The sequence below is a fragment of the Sipha flava genome, unplaced genomic scaffold (assembly GCF_003268045.1).
Source record: "Sipha flava isolate LNK unplaced genomic scaffold, YSA_version1 68_pilon_pilon, whole genome shotgun sequence".
Taxonomy (NCBI): Eukaryota; Metazoa; Arthropoda; class Insecta; order Hemiptera; family Aphididae; genus Sipha; species Sipha flava.
The window spans coordinates 201494-215599 of record NW_020273608.1 but is presented as its reverse complement, the minus strand read 5'-3'; the positions used below and the strand labels follow the sequence as shown (position 1 = coordinate 215599).

The 14106-nt window shown below is 29.0% G+C and overlaps 2 protein-coding genes across 4 annotated transcripts; one reads left to right on the top strand and one right to left on the bottom strand.

Moving 5' to 3' along the window:
- The first annotated feature begins 3648 nt into the window (after positions 1–3648).
- On the top strand, positions 3649–6649 carry LOC112691973 (leukocyte elastase inhibitor-like). 3 transcript variants are annotated; one of them, XM_025566456.1, is made up of 7 exons: positions 3649–3830; positions 4318–4602; positions 4665–4885; positions 4947–5171; positions 5691–5831; positions 5891–6215; positions 6279–6649. In XM_025566456.1, the coding sequence occupies exons 2-7, from the start codon at positions 4318–4320 to the stop codon at positions 6600–6602; spliced, it is 1521 nt and encodes a 506-aa protein (XP_025422241.1). In that variant the 5' UTR covers positions 3649–3830; the 3' UTR covers positions 6603–6649. The 3 variants fall into 3 exon arrangements, with proteins under 3 accessions (XP_025422241.1, XP_025422242.1, XP_025422244.1); XM_025566457.1 differs by lacking the exon at positions 3649–3830 and adding an exon at positions 3846–3947; XM_025566459.1 differs by lacking the exon at positions 3649–3830 and adding an exon at positions 4042–4225.
- Positions 6650–6692: 43 nt separating this feature from the next.
- LOC112691974 (U1 small nuclear ribonucleoprotein A) lies at positions 6693–9784 on the bottom strand. Its single transcript, XM_025566460.1, has 6 exons — positions 9611–9784; positions 8894–8976; positions 8649–8821; positions 7153–7336; positions 6984–7074; positions 6693–6921 (listed from the first exon to the last, which is right to left on the bottom strand). Exons 2-6 carry the CDS (start codon positions 8958–8960, stop codon positions 6762–6764), a joined length of 675 nt encoding a protein of 224 aa, XP_025422245.1. The 5' UTR covers positions 8961–8976; positions 9611–9784; the 3' UTR covers positions 6693–6761.
- Positions 9785–14106: the final 4322 nt, after the last annotated feature.

Here is a 14106-nt window from a genome sequence, read left to right as displayed (position 1 = left end):
AAGCAATTACGATAAAACTATTATTAGATATTTAAATAATTTTACGTTGATCCTACATCGTATTTTCATATGGTTTTGATATTTACTATTTATATAAACCAAAAAATTTAAATTTTTCGAAAATAAAACAATTTTTTAATCCAATTTTATTACTTTTTTTATATGCAAGGCCTCAAATTTAATCGAAAACTGTGAGGCCCAGGATCTGGACTCTGCTCGACCCTACGTTGTCCAAGACTATTGCTACGACTACTAGGGTGATCAGCAGTCGATGTCTGCCTGTTGTTCTACAACGGTGACTGGCCACTGTGGCTCGTTAAAGTAGTGTGGTTTTAGGGCTCTTACTGTAGAGACCTATTCATTCTGTGTAGTATTTGTACTAATATTCACTATGGTTAATACGTACATCGATAATAACAATACAGTTGAGCAGCTTTTATTTGAGGAGGAAGAGGAGGAAGACAAATTGTTTTCCTACTTAAATTCCAAAAAAAAAAAAATCTAACATTTTATATCAAAGTCGTTCAAATGAAGGATTTTTGGAATTTTAATTGAGAGACATTTATTAAATAACAGAACAAAATTTCGCGAATTTTTTCAGGTATATCGTTAACAGTTATTGCGTACCTCTTCAATTAAAATCTCTTTTTGAACAGTCAAAAATACAATTTAGGTAAAATTTAGTGATTCGGCTGTAGTCTTTAAATTATATAGTATACAGGCCCGTACTTAAAAATTTGGCGCCCCCGGACATATAATTTATGACCCTCCCCAAACAAATAAATAATAATAATATAACATTTATTATTTCGTCCATAATCGAAATTTTTTAATATTAAAATATAACTTACAAATGAAAATTCTTTAATACTTTTTTTAATTAACAAATTATAATATAATAAAAATACAATTTTTTTTAATTTACAATTTATAACATAATAAGACATACTGTTTTATTTTTATTTTTTCATTAGATAGGTACATCATTTTTAAAATTAATTTTGTTAAAATATTTTGTCGCCCCCGGGCATGTGCCTACCCATGCCCCCCATAAATACGGGCCTGATAGTATAGTATATTATGAAATAGAAATAGCAAGAGCCGCTGGTGACTGTCGCTGAACACTGCTTTCGACTAGAGCCAAGGATCACAGCGGCCCATTCATAGTCGCAAAGCCGCAATCGCTCATTGGACACCAGTCCGTAGGAATTGCGTAGAACCAGTCTGGTCGCGCCTTGGACTCCGTACCTTTAATCTTTGATTAAAATTTTTGAGAACTCACTGCCCCCCGCTCTGTATTTTCCAGTTTCGAGGATGGCTTTTTAGTTCTTATCTAAAAGTACCTGTACAATATATCTTTACGGTCGAGTTCGAATAGTTCACGACTTCCGATGAGTTAGAGGAGCCTGATCACTGTATTTTTGTCTACATAAATCACTTCTGTTTTATCAGACTGTTATATGAATTGCGTGTACCTGAATTGTATAAAGGCATGTTGTGAGTGGTTTGAAGATCGTAAACACGTGCGTATAACGTGGCACATTCAACGATTGCACGAAGTACCTAATTATAGGCGTAATGACGTAGTAGCTAGATAATGTATTTGAACACCTCATAAATGTCCTTAGGGCATGGGTTTAAATAATTATAACTCAGTGATAAAAATATCGAAATTCGTTTAAGCGGAAATACAACGTACGGGTATTTACGTATTCATTATTTGTATCGAATATATGACGTGAGGTCTGCAGATGATGCGCGATTGCACTGTACACGTTTTTACTAGTTACGATCCGTTATAATTTATCTATTGTATATATATTTACCATATATAGCGTTGATTATTTTACGACCGAAGAGATGTACACGATCGCTCCTGTGTATGGAACACGCATTTTCTCGTGAAAGAGCATACGCCCCTCCTCTAACGAACTAACCACGAACGAATCAGAAGTTTGAAAACCATTGTCAACCCCTACAAGCTCCATTAAGATGTGCATATATATGCAATAGCGCTTCACGTTTGAAATTCGATAAACGTTTAAAAGCAATTTTTCGTATTTCTTAAGGTTGGATGGTCGTGACTTCATTCGCATTTGAAATTATGGAAATAATATAAAAATTCATTATTTAACATGAACGTGTTCGTGTTACATAGTCCGTGGTTGTTCGTACAAAATGGAAGCAACACCGTTTAACAAGACTACACATCATACATTATTCATTCATTCCTCGAGCCACTAAATTATTATTTTTAAATACCTTGTGTTAATAAAATGTGTAGCGTGTTGTTATTAAATATTCAACAGGGAAAATATGATGAATTTAAAAACATGTTGTCGTGTAATAGATTGGAATCTAACCATTAGGCCAACGGACCATGGAAGGTAGACAAATAGAGCCTGAAATGTTCACATAGTAACATTGCTCTAATCAGGGGCGTATTTAGGGGAGGTGATATGGGTGTTGAACACCCCCCCCCCCATCAATCGTAATTTATGGTATTTCACCAAATTGCAAATTTTATTACAGTATAATTTAACTAAGTGTAGGTATATGAAAATATAATCATTTCCATTAATATAATAATTTATATAAATACATGGTATTTATAAATGTAAGGAGTAGGGGGGGCAGAACCCCACTTACTATAAGTCTAATAAATTTTAAAACACCCCCATTAAATGAATCCTGGATACGCCACTGGCTATAACTGTGTATATAGTTTCTATAATGATTGCTAAAATTCATAACTAATCCAATTTATTATATTCAACCTCTCGATAAACAATATTAATTTAATATTGTAAGTTTTTGAAATATTTCAGCAATAATGAAATAAACTACATTTTAATCCCCGGACCTCGTTTATTTATCAATTCAATCTTCTAGACTCCAATAGAAATCACTAGTTGAACACTGGGTTAGATAATGGTTTTGGACAGCTCTGGAGGAGCCAGTGCTACGATATATTGCGTATTTTCTCGCTAACTGTTATTACTTTGCTCATATATATTTTTGTGTAATCAAATAAACAAATAAACGAAAAAAAAAGAACAATCCATGTGTTATAATTTTTTTTCCCCGATAGTAATCATAAATCTAAATATTTATTGAACAATTATTAACATATTTGTGAAAAAGCAAATGGAAATAAATCGAAACCATGAGATTTATGGAAAACGTGAAACAAAACAAAACCAATGCATTTAAGCAAAAACTAGCGCCATGACTGGAGAATGCACAACCAGAGTTCCGAAATAATATGTATAAAAACGCGCAGCACTCGCACGGTTTTTCGATTTCATATCCCTGTAGCTCAAAACATATTTATAGCTTACTCTGATTTTTTTTTATCAGTGTTCCGTAATAATGATTAACTAATATTGTGCCATAGAATCCGAGCCCCGATCGCTGCGTTGAAAGGTGCACGAAACGAGTTTTAGTGGGCACCCGCAGCAACAGATAACGCGTCAACTGTATGCTTAATGTTGTTATTGTTGTGGCAGGGGGACGGGACCGCGAACCGTTCTCGTGTACGCACATGATCCCATACACCTGTTGTCTTCCTCCGGTAACCCCTCCATACGTGCATGTGTGTGCGCGCGCGCGCGCGTGTGTGTGTGTGTGTGGTGTACATATAAATAAATATATATGTACATTACACACGGTCAGACCTTGACGGGTTGACCAATGACCATTACTACTGGTATTATTATTATTAAATATTGGATCGGCATCGAGAACCCATCAGTTATGTTCATGAATTCACGCCGTACCACGGGACTTACCAGTGTTCTTTAATTGGGACGTTTGAACCTATCGAAAAGGTCAGTCAGTTCAACTATGTTAAAACCAATAATAATATTACGATGTTTATGAATTTATAACAAACGAGTCCCGGAATCACGTTCGTATTTCATAAAAATTTCTGAACGCATAAATAGGTACGTCGTACCGTATGCACTATTATTATGCATTATAATTTTACACAATTATTGTTGTTGTTGTTGTTCGCGGTGTAACATGGATACGGATGTAATGCGAAAATCGTTACTGGATTTTGTTTACATCTCGTTCGAATTTCGATTAGAATTTCGTTTGGGAAAACTGTATTGAATTACTGGATTTCTGTTGAATATTCTTAATATTATTGCGACACGAATTAAAATATAACATTACAAAAATTCGCTTTGCCCATAAAAGTGTACTAGTACTATTATGTGTAATAAACATAATTAATAATAATAATAATAATAATATAATATAATAATATATTATTATATTATATATAATATTTATACTTTATGCTTTTAGATGTGGCCCAAGATGTTGCTGTTAAATTTCAATATTTTAATTATTTTTACATTAGTGAATAGTGGTGAATTACCAATATTTCATTCACCAGTTCAACCAATCATGCAAACATATTTGACACAAAAAGCTTTGTCTTCAACCGAAAAACCTCAATCGACACCACCAGCACCAACAACTGTAAATTCATATGTGGACAACAAACTGCATTTTCCAACTGACAAACCTGAATCATTACCACCAGCAGCATCAACATTATTATCCCCAGATAACAACAGATCGAAAGAGGTAAATTGTTAAACTTTAAGTGTTTATTAATAAATTTGAATTCAGGGAGTGTGACATTTCAGATTTTGATACTAGGTTTATTTGATGCAGCGTTGAATATTGATAGGTCAATGCATAGCTTAATAGCACAAGACTCAAAATCTGATGGAAATATCATCATATCACCGATAAGTATTGCTGCTGCCATGTCACTTATTCTTTTGGGTGCTGGTGGCGAAACAAAAACAGAAATCGGTAAACTATTTGGTTACGATGAGAACACGTTACTTCATGCAATTGACAAGTTAATATTTATAAATTTTGTTCCATGCCCAATCACTAATAATATAATTGTATTGTTGTAGTAACAACCAAAATTACAAGGATTTAGGCATGTTGTTAAATTACTTTCAATATAGCTCAACAGAAACTTTGGGTACAAGAGTAAACCTTGCCAAAGCAGTTTTCATTCAAAATGGCTATAATGTTTTACAAAATTATAAAACATTAGCTAAAGAATATTTAAATAGTGAAATAATAACAGTTGATTTCAGTAAAGAAGGGCCAAATGCACAACAAACTATAAATAAGTAAATATTTCTCATAAATCATTTAATGCAGTATATCTAATTTATGATTATTTATTTATAATTGTTCATTAGTTTTCACATTTTAAATATTTTTATATTTTAGATAATAGTATCAACTGATAATTTAAGAGAGTATATAACTCGCAAATTTATAAACGCACAAAAATATTTGTTAAACTTATTTTAATTAAGGACTTTATATTTATTTACAAATTATTAATTTTTTTAAAGTATTATAGTTTTTGTTTAATTAATATCTAGGTAAGTAATAAATATACTTTACAGACTAAGTTACAGCTAATTATTTAAATAATAAAATTATATTTACCATTTTTCTTAAATACTTGGCTGTTTATTAATTAAATGATAAATTAATTTAATAGTAACTCATATTATTGATTTATTATAGTAACTATGAATTAATAAATCAATCCTATTATCATTTCTTAGAGGGTTAAAAACATTGGATATGATTAATTATAACTTAAATTTGATAATAATTAAGTTTTATTTTAAAAGATGGGTATCAATTCAAACAAATGGAAAAATCAATGATATTATGCCCAATATTCCTATTCCTGAAACAAAGACTATTATTACAAGTGCTTTATACTTCACTGGCGAATGGGAAACCCCATTTTTTGTTAACTATACCAGAATGTAAGTTAAATTATTATATTATGTTTAATATATATATTTATATGTATGTTTGATTTTAGAAAACCATTTTATTTTAAATCAAACATTGGTGATAAAAATGCACAAGATATTATTTACATTCCGATGATGATGGGCAGTAGCGATATATTATACCATAAAAATGAAGATTTAGGATTTTCAGCCATGGGATTACCTTACAAGGGCAATAAATTTGTATCATATTTTGTACTTCCTGATTTAAATGTTAATTTGAGAGATTTAGTTAATAAAATGGATGGCAAAATACTTCAAAACATAACTAGAAATACAATACCTTTAGAATTTACATACTTTGTGCCTAAAATGACTCTGAAGTCATTTACTAACCTCAGGCCCGCTTTACAGGTAAATATTTGAGTTCACTTTGATTAAAATAATTATAATATTTATATTTTTCTTTCTTTCTAGAATTTGGGTGTAAACAAAATATTTGATATTTCAAAAGCTGATTTTTCAAATTTTACATCTAATTCTGATTCTTTCATTAATGATATTTTACATAAAGTAGAAATAATTATTGATGAAATTGGTACAATTGCATCAGCAGCAACTACAGTAATTATATCAAGAGGTGGCCAACCACCTTTCAATGTTAACAGACCTTTTATATATTTTATACATCATGTTGAAAGTGATACAATAATATTTTGGAGTACTGTCTATAAACCTACACCATATACAATCACACCACCATTACCACTACCAAATTCATATCGTTATAGAAAACATTAAACTCTTTAAGTGTAAATAATTAAATTATTATTAATTTTTTTTTATTATTTATTAATTTTTTTTTTTTCTTTTTACTGTAATGATGAATACTTATACAAATAAAATATATTTTAGGTTACTTTACAAAGAATTCAGAGTTCTTTTTCATAATGAACAATTTTATTTTTTAGCAAAAGTAATTTTCATTGCATGAGTGGGCGTAATCTTGAAACCGTTTAATGACAACTTGGCAGTATTAGATTGGTGTTCATTTTCAAATTCAACAAAAGCAATATCATGTCTATTAGGTACAAGTCGCACTTCTTTAAATCCAGGAAACCTAGAACAATTAAAAAATTACAAATATACTTTATAATGTGAGGTATTTTAGACAAAACTTACTGGTTAAAGAGCATAGATAACATCATTTCAGTTGTTTCATCAGGTAGATTAGTCAAGAACAGAATTTGATTAGGCGGTTGTTCTGGTACATCTGTTTAATAATAGGTGTTAAAATAACTTATGTAATTTATGAACAATGCATTAAAGATATAATATAAATAACACTTACTACCACCAGATACACCTCCAGGATTATTTTGTTGGGCCAAAGCACGAGCCTGTTCTTTAGCTGCTTTACGTCTTTTTTTAGCTTCTTCATCATCCTTTGGTTTCTTAGGTTTCTTTTGACGTTCAACAAAGGTTCCTTTCATTTTTGCAATTATATCAGATTCTGTTTTAGCAAACTGGATACGCTAAAAGAAAAGAAAATATATTTTTACATACTATTGACAGTTCTGAATTTTAAATAATGGAATGCTAACCGTTTTGAATACAAAGCTTGTCTTATTAAGTAACATTAGATAATGTATTAGTGTTAAGATTTACAATATAACTAATAATATTTTAAAAATAAAATCGGTAAAGTTAATATTCTAATACAGCAGTATACACTATGCGGCCCTTCAAACAATTTTTGTGGTCTGTACTAACACTAAATTTATTTTCCAAAATTAAATAGAGTGAATAAAATAGCTATTTTTTTTATTTCTGGTGTTATATTATATGCAATAACTTTTTTCTATCATATCTTAATATTCTTTCTACTAAAATATATTAATATTATTATAAATATATTATTCTAATAAATGTAATTTTTATGAACTATGATTGATTTATAATATTATAATTATAAACTATTAAGTTGTAATTAATTAACATATAATTTATACATATTTTATCATAACAAAAAAAAAAAAATATATCCAAATAAATTTTAAATTTATTATTTGGCTCTTTCTAAAATCCTAGTGCTGACTGCTGTTCTAATACAATATTGTTTATGGTTATACTGAAAATATTACATAACTTAAATACAAGTTTCTGCTTAATTGTTATGTTGTAATATCTATCAGAATTGAAGTAATAAAAACAAATGTCTATAAAAATATAATCAATGAAGTGTTTTGTGTTATTTAATTTGTAATTTAATCAAATGAAAACTTTACATTTTAAATTCTTGAAACAATTTTTATGAAAAAAATGTGTTAATGAAAATAAGATTAAGTAAAAAATAACCAATCGGATACTAATTTAGATTGTTAATTCTTTTTTTGTATTTGTCATATTATTGAAATTAAATTAAATTAATGTTATTCAAATAGTGCGTAATATGGATCAATATCTATGTTGCTATCTGCTGATGCTTATATGCAGTTTTTACTAAATTATTTTGATTTACACTTTGTATCATATATTGTTAAGCTAATATTTTCAATATATTGTTTATCATGGTTTGAATGAAATAATAATATATTATTCTAGTTAATTATAGGCAACAGAATATAACTGATTGACCCTTCAAAATACAATTTCAAAAAATTCTTCCATGATGTACTTATACATAGTAATTAAGATATATTTTATTAAAATTTCAAATGAATCAATATGGTAGTTTAGGCTGAATGCTAATCAGTCAATTAGTAACTGGTATTTGAATTTAATACATATATATATTTTTTAAATAAAATAGCCAACAAGCTTGAATTTATAACATAGAGATCTTACCATTGGCTTGTCATAAAATGGAAATCCTTGCATAGCACGTAAAGCATTTGTGGAACTGGATATGTCTTTAAAAATAACAAAAGCTTGTCCATTCATTTTAATCCCTTTCATCGCTACAATGTCAAGTATTTGTCCAAATTGCGAAAAAATTGCATAAAGAGATTTTTTCAAATCTTCGAAAATAAATTTACATGATTAATATAATCCATACAATCTTTTTAAAAAAGAATTTTGATTTAACTTACCATCTTTTTTTATTTTTTCATTTAAGTTGTTTATATAGATGGTATGATTTGGACGAGTGTCCAACATTATAACACTTTAATTTCTGCAAAAAACATAGATTAACTATACATCTTATAAAACAATACAATAATATTATAAAGGTATTAAAATGATAATTGTCAAAAACCTACTAAATACATTTTAGAAGTAGATTAATATTACAAAATATCAATAACACTATAAATAAAAGATAATTAAAATATAATACGTGAACTTATTTTCAGTTGGCATTAAAGAAATTTAGACAGTCTTGCTTTGAGTACTCGTTTAATATACACAAAACAATAATATAGCCCTCCAGCGGAAGTTTAAGTTTTAAAAGATAATTGGTATTGGTCAAGTCTTTTCATTTCAAAACTGTATATAGTTTAACGAAGACACAGTTAACATTCTATCGATTTAACGATTATTAATGTAGTCTAGCGATACAATAGGTCGTGTGAAATATGAAAATTGTGAAAATTCATAAACCATAGATTTTGGCGTAAAGCTAATTCATAAATGGAGTATGATAGTTCTAACAACTAGCAGCGTTCAAATAACAAACAAGAACGGATACTGCAACCAAAAACCAGCAGCGAAATCAAATTTCGAGTGGATTTCTTTTTGTTTCGCACCCTTCCGACGGACAAACCTCGAAGACCTCGTTGAGGGCTAAGAGGGACAGTAGTATTTACCTCAGCAAATATTTAAAGTAAACGGCAGCTCAGAAACGCCAACGGCTCTACGATGACGGTGGACTTGGAATATGTTTCGGCGATACGGTCTCGGTAGAAAATATTCTAAACTCAATTCGGCAGTTCAGCACACGATCCGGCGATTTTCAACCCGACTAGCGATAACACAACCCATACAAACAAAACGCAGATAGCTCCAGAAACAACGGCGTCGACTAATCAAATCAGTCTGGCCACCATCGGAAATCCGGGCTCCAGTCGATGACGGCAGATAGCGCTCGTAGTACCGTGATACATTACCACCCGTTCTCGGGAGTTCAATAGGTATTTCATTGTTTAAAAATTTTACACCGTACGTGACTTGCAGTAGCCAACGGTCAGCAGCGTGCCGAGACTCCTAATCAGTGCTTGACTTGGATGTGGACATTGGGGCAATGAGTATCCCAACTAAATTATCAGATATTCTATCATGCAACTACTATTTTTTAGAAGAAAAAAAAATGAACAATAAAACAAAAAAAAAATCCTACTACGGAAAAAATTACGTAATAAAAAAATTCAAAAAATTTGAAGAAAACAATAGTAAGTAAGTATAATAAACTGATCAGACAAAATGGGTTCATGATAACTATTGGTATTTATTAAGTTAACATTAAATTCCGTTGTAGTCGCGTGCCCTCCATAATTTAACAATAGCAATTATACTACGATTTCCACATAGACAGTAATAATTAAGTGACAAATAAACTAAGAATCGGCTTTACAAAATTAAAACATGGACATCTGATGGCCCAAGAAGAATTTCTGTCACCACATATATTAACTGAATGTCGTCCGTATGATTGTTATTGAACTAGTTAGGGCACCTAGTGGCGGATTGAGACAAATGCTATTAGGAGTGCACATATTAATTCAGACCATCCACCTACATTTTAAACACTACCACTATCACCAAGGGCGCCCGTAAGGCGGAGAGGGGCCCATAGTCCCATCGCTATTTTTTGGCCACTATAGAAGAAAAAAATCTGGGGGGGTAGGGAAGTAAACAAATAATCAGAATATAATATTAGTTATATTTACGAATGGTTATTATGTACGTTTTTAAATTTTTCCCATAATATAAGTTAAGATTGGGGCTGACGTAAATAATATAATATAGGTAGGTACGCAACAAAAAATTGATGGGGATAATAAAAATGAAACAAAATAACAATGTATTAAAGCTAATAAATTTATTCTTAATTATTTTTCACATAAAAAAGCTTATGTAATTATTCTTATATTAATAAATAATATCCAATTTAAAGTTTAAACTATGTTCATCAGTTTCTTGTGGCCCATACTATAAATGACTTACATTTTAATAAAATAAGTCTGTATAATTCCAAAATTAGCAATAAATATAAAATTAAAATTGCACTTTTTGAAATAAAAATTTTATAATAATACCTATAAATTATATTATCTAACAAACACCGTGTTACCGTTACCTAGCTATAATAGTAGAATAGAAACTAAAAATACAACAAATAAACGTAGATACATCAGTCTTTTGTAATCTATATAAAAATAGCTTAAATTTTAGTATAATTAGCACTTTTAGTTCTAACATTAACCATGAATATAAAACAAAACTTGCACTTTTTGAAATACCTCGGAATTAGATATAACAATAAAACAGTAGGTTACTTACCTACCTATAATAATAAAATAATCAAATAAAAATACAACAAATAATAAGAATGTCTGAGATATTTAGTAATGTCTGTGATCGTGATCACACTATATATTTACAATGATAACAACATTTTATTTATAAAAATGAATACACGTATCACGTTTTTTAATATTTTCGATTAATTTTTTTTCGTGATGATTGACACATCTTCTTAATATATTTAAATAATACCATATATTAACTGTACTAATATAATCAACTATAACAGTGGACTATAGCAATCTGATTCAATAAGTATATATATTTATATAATAGTATGTATATAAATATCATCATAGTCCATAAACATGGTAGTAGTATTAAGTATTAACGATAAAAGTTTTCCAAAAATGTATAAAAATATGCCTACCCCATATTTTTGGGAGTGAAGTGCACCTCTTGTAATACGTCCAAGCCGCCTATGTACTCGTATATAAAAATCATTTAAATTTAAATTATATTTTTTCGTGGCAAATCACGACGGTTGGCAACGATGAGGTAAATAATCTATGTCCAATTTTACTTGACATGTTCTATTTGCGTTTGTTCAATATTTTCATTTCGGCAAATTACATTTCTTACAATTCTTTATTCGTAAAAAAAAAAAAAAAATTTAAAAAAACTAAAATTGTAATTAATTTTTTTTTTAAGTCCTAAAGCATACTTAATTATTTAAATATTGTCACTGTTTACTTTATTACAGTAAATAGCCGATTTCTAGGAGACGATCCAGAATGAGACGAACTTACGAGAGATAAACACATAAGCACTTACTTTCTCCCATAAATACAGGTACATCGTTTTTCTTTTAAATAACAACTTTAATTATATTAAAGTTTATAAAAAAAAAAATATATATATATAAATTAATTTATGTTTTTATAGCTACTATTTTTATTTTTTTAAAGTTATTCCATTGCCTTTTAAAAACCTATAATAATTAAGTATTCTCGGTTTTGTAAATAATATTTTTCCATTACTTAAATACATTTTTTCCATTCAATATTCACTTAAATTATTACTTAAAAATAATCACTTAATTAAATTATTACTCTAAATTTATAAATTTAACCACATCAGTGTTTGGTTTTTTTTTTAATATAATAAATATTTTAAAAAAGTACGTACAATAATAATTATTGTACATTACAATGTTTATCAGCAATAAAAAGAGTTTGCTTGCGACAAGTGGCGACAATATGTAGTTTATTGACTGACACGATTTAAAAGATTTTCTTTTAACTATTCGTCAGGGAATGATTAAAGACAACGATCATAGGGTGCTGCGCATATTTTTTAGTATATCTATACGTTATTGGCTTATTTTGTGAGTGTTTTTCTATTTTAAATAATTATACAATTATTGTTATTATTAAGTGGATAAATTATTTCAGTACAATGGAAAATTAAAAGTACTTTCCGATGTCTGACTTTAATTTTTGAATGTGTGTAACCTACGTATAAATTCATTGATATTTTATCTAGGCTATTTATAAAGCGGATTTTTTTTTTTTGTTTTGGCCATTTCATCATTATTATTATTCTGTAAAAATGTATTAATTTCATGTTCGGTGGCGCAAATAAAAAAAAATGTTAAAGGGAGTTCAAACGCCCAACAGCTTTATTTTAATTAAATATACATAATTTTAATAGTATTTATATTTCTATAATTTGGATTAAAGTGCAGTAGATAATTTATACATATAACATACTCGTATTTACAAATGTTTTCTCAATTAATAAATAAATACATTTTATTCCTAATAATAACAATCAGAGTTAGAATGTTGCTTGACTCAACCTTTAAAACAACATAAAAATGTACTAAAAAAAAAAGCTAAAATGCCCTAAATACTCTAAAAAATGAATATCAAAAATAACCAAAAAATATACTTATTATTGGAGATATAAGTGTGATTATGGGTGTTAGAGTACCTAAAGCTTATTTCAAAAATGTATAAAACTAAAATAAATAAATTGATAATTTGTATTTTTTCAAACTTTTATTTAAAAAAAAGGTATTATTGTGCCTTAATTAAATCTTCTTATAATTAATTAAATTTTCCTAAGTTTTTTTTAAATTTTCCGAAGATGAAATTTTATAATTTAATCTCCTACAATGTAATCCAGTTTATAATTAATTTTGTTAATTTTGTATAAATAACTATATACTAATTCTAGGGCAACCATTTATTGAAAGACTTGAGTTGAATAGAGTTTTATTAGTCTTTAGTACAAATTATACATATATGAACATTACATAATTGTTCAATAACAAGTACTCCAAAGAGTGTCCATAAAATACAACAAATTAACATAATACAAGTTTGCGAGGTTGTTCATCTACTCACAACGGTTGATCTTGTTATAGTGAATTGTAATAATGGATAGTGATTAACTGAACGGAGACTGCAAGCTGCGGCGAGACTTCACGTCCAAGCTGTTACGGCATCACGGAGTGTTGCGACTGTAGCAAGATTCCTCCTCGTTACGGGTTGGCTGGGACCTGGTTCCTTCCAGTGCTCCGTTGACGATGAGTACACACACACGTTTACAAACGATTTTGGGTTTGGACCTCGCTGGCAGTATGAAATAAAACTGAGCGTCCAGGGGCGGCTCCAGAGACTTGGTTAGGGGGGGAGGCAAGTTATAATTTTACAAAATCTTATAACAAAAAGAAAACAACAGTTTTTACAACACTAATTCAAGTCGTCTATTTTTATTACTGGCAAAAATATTAATAATATGATCTTTTTGATCTAGAATATCTACTTTATGA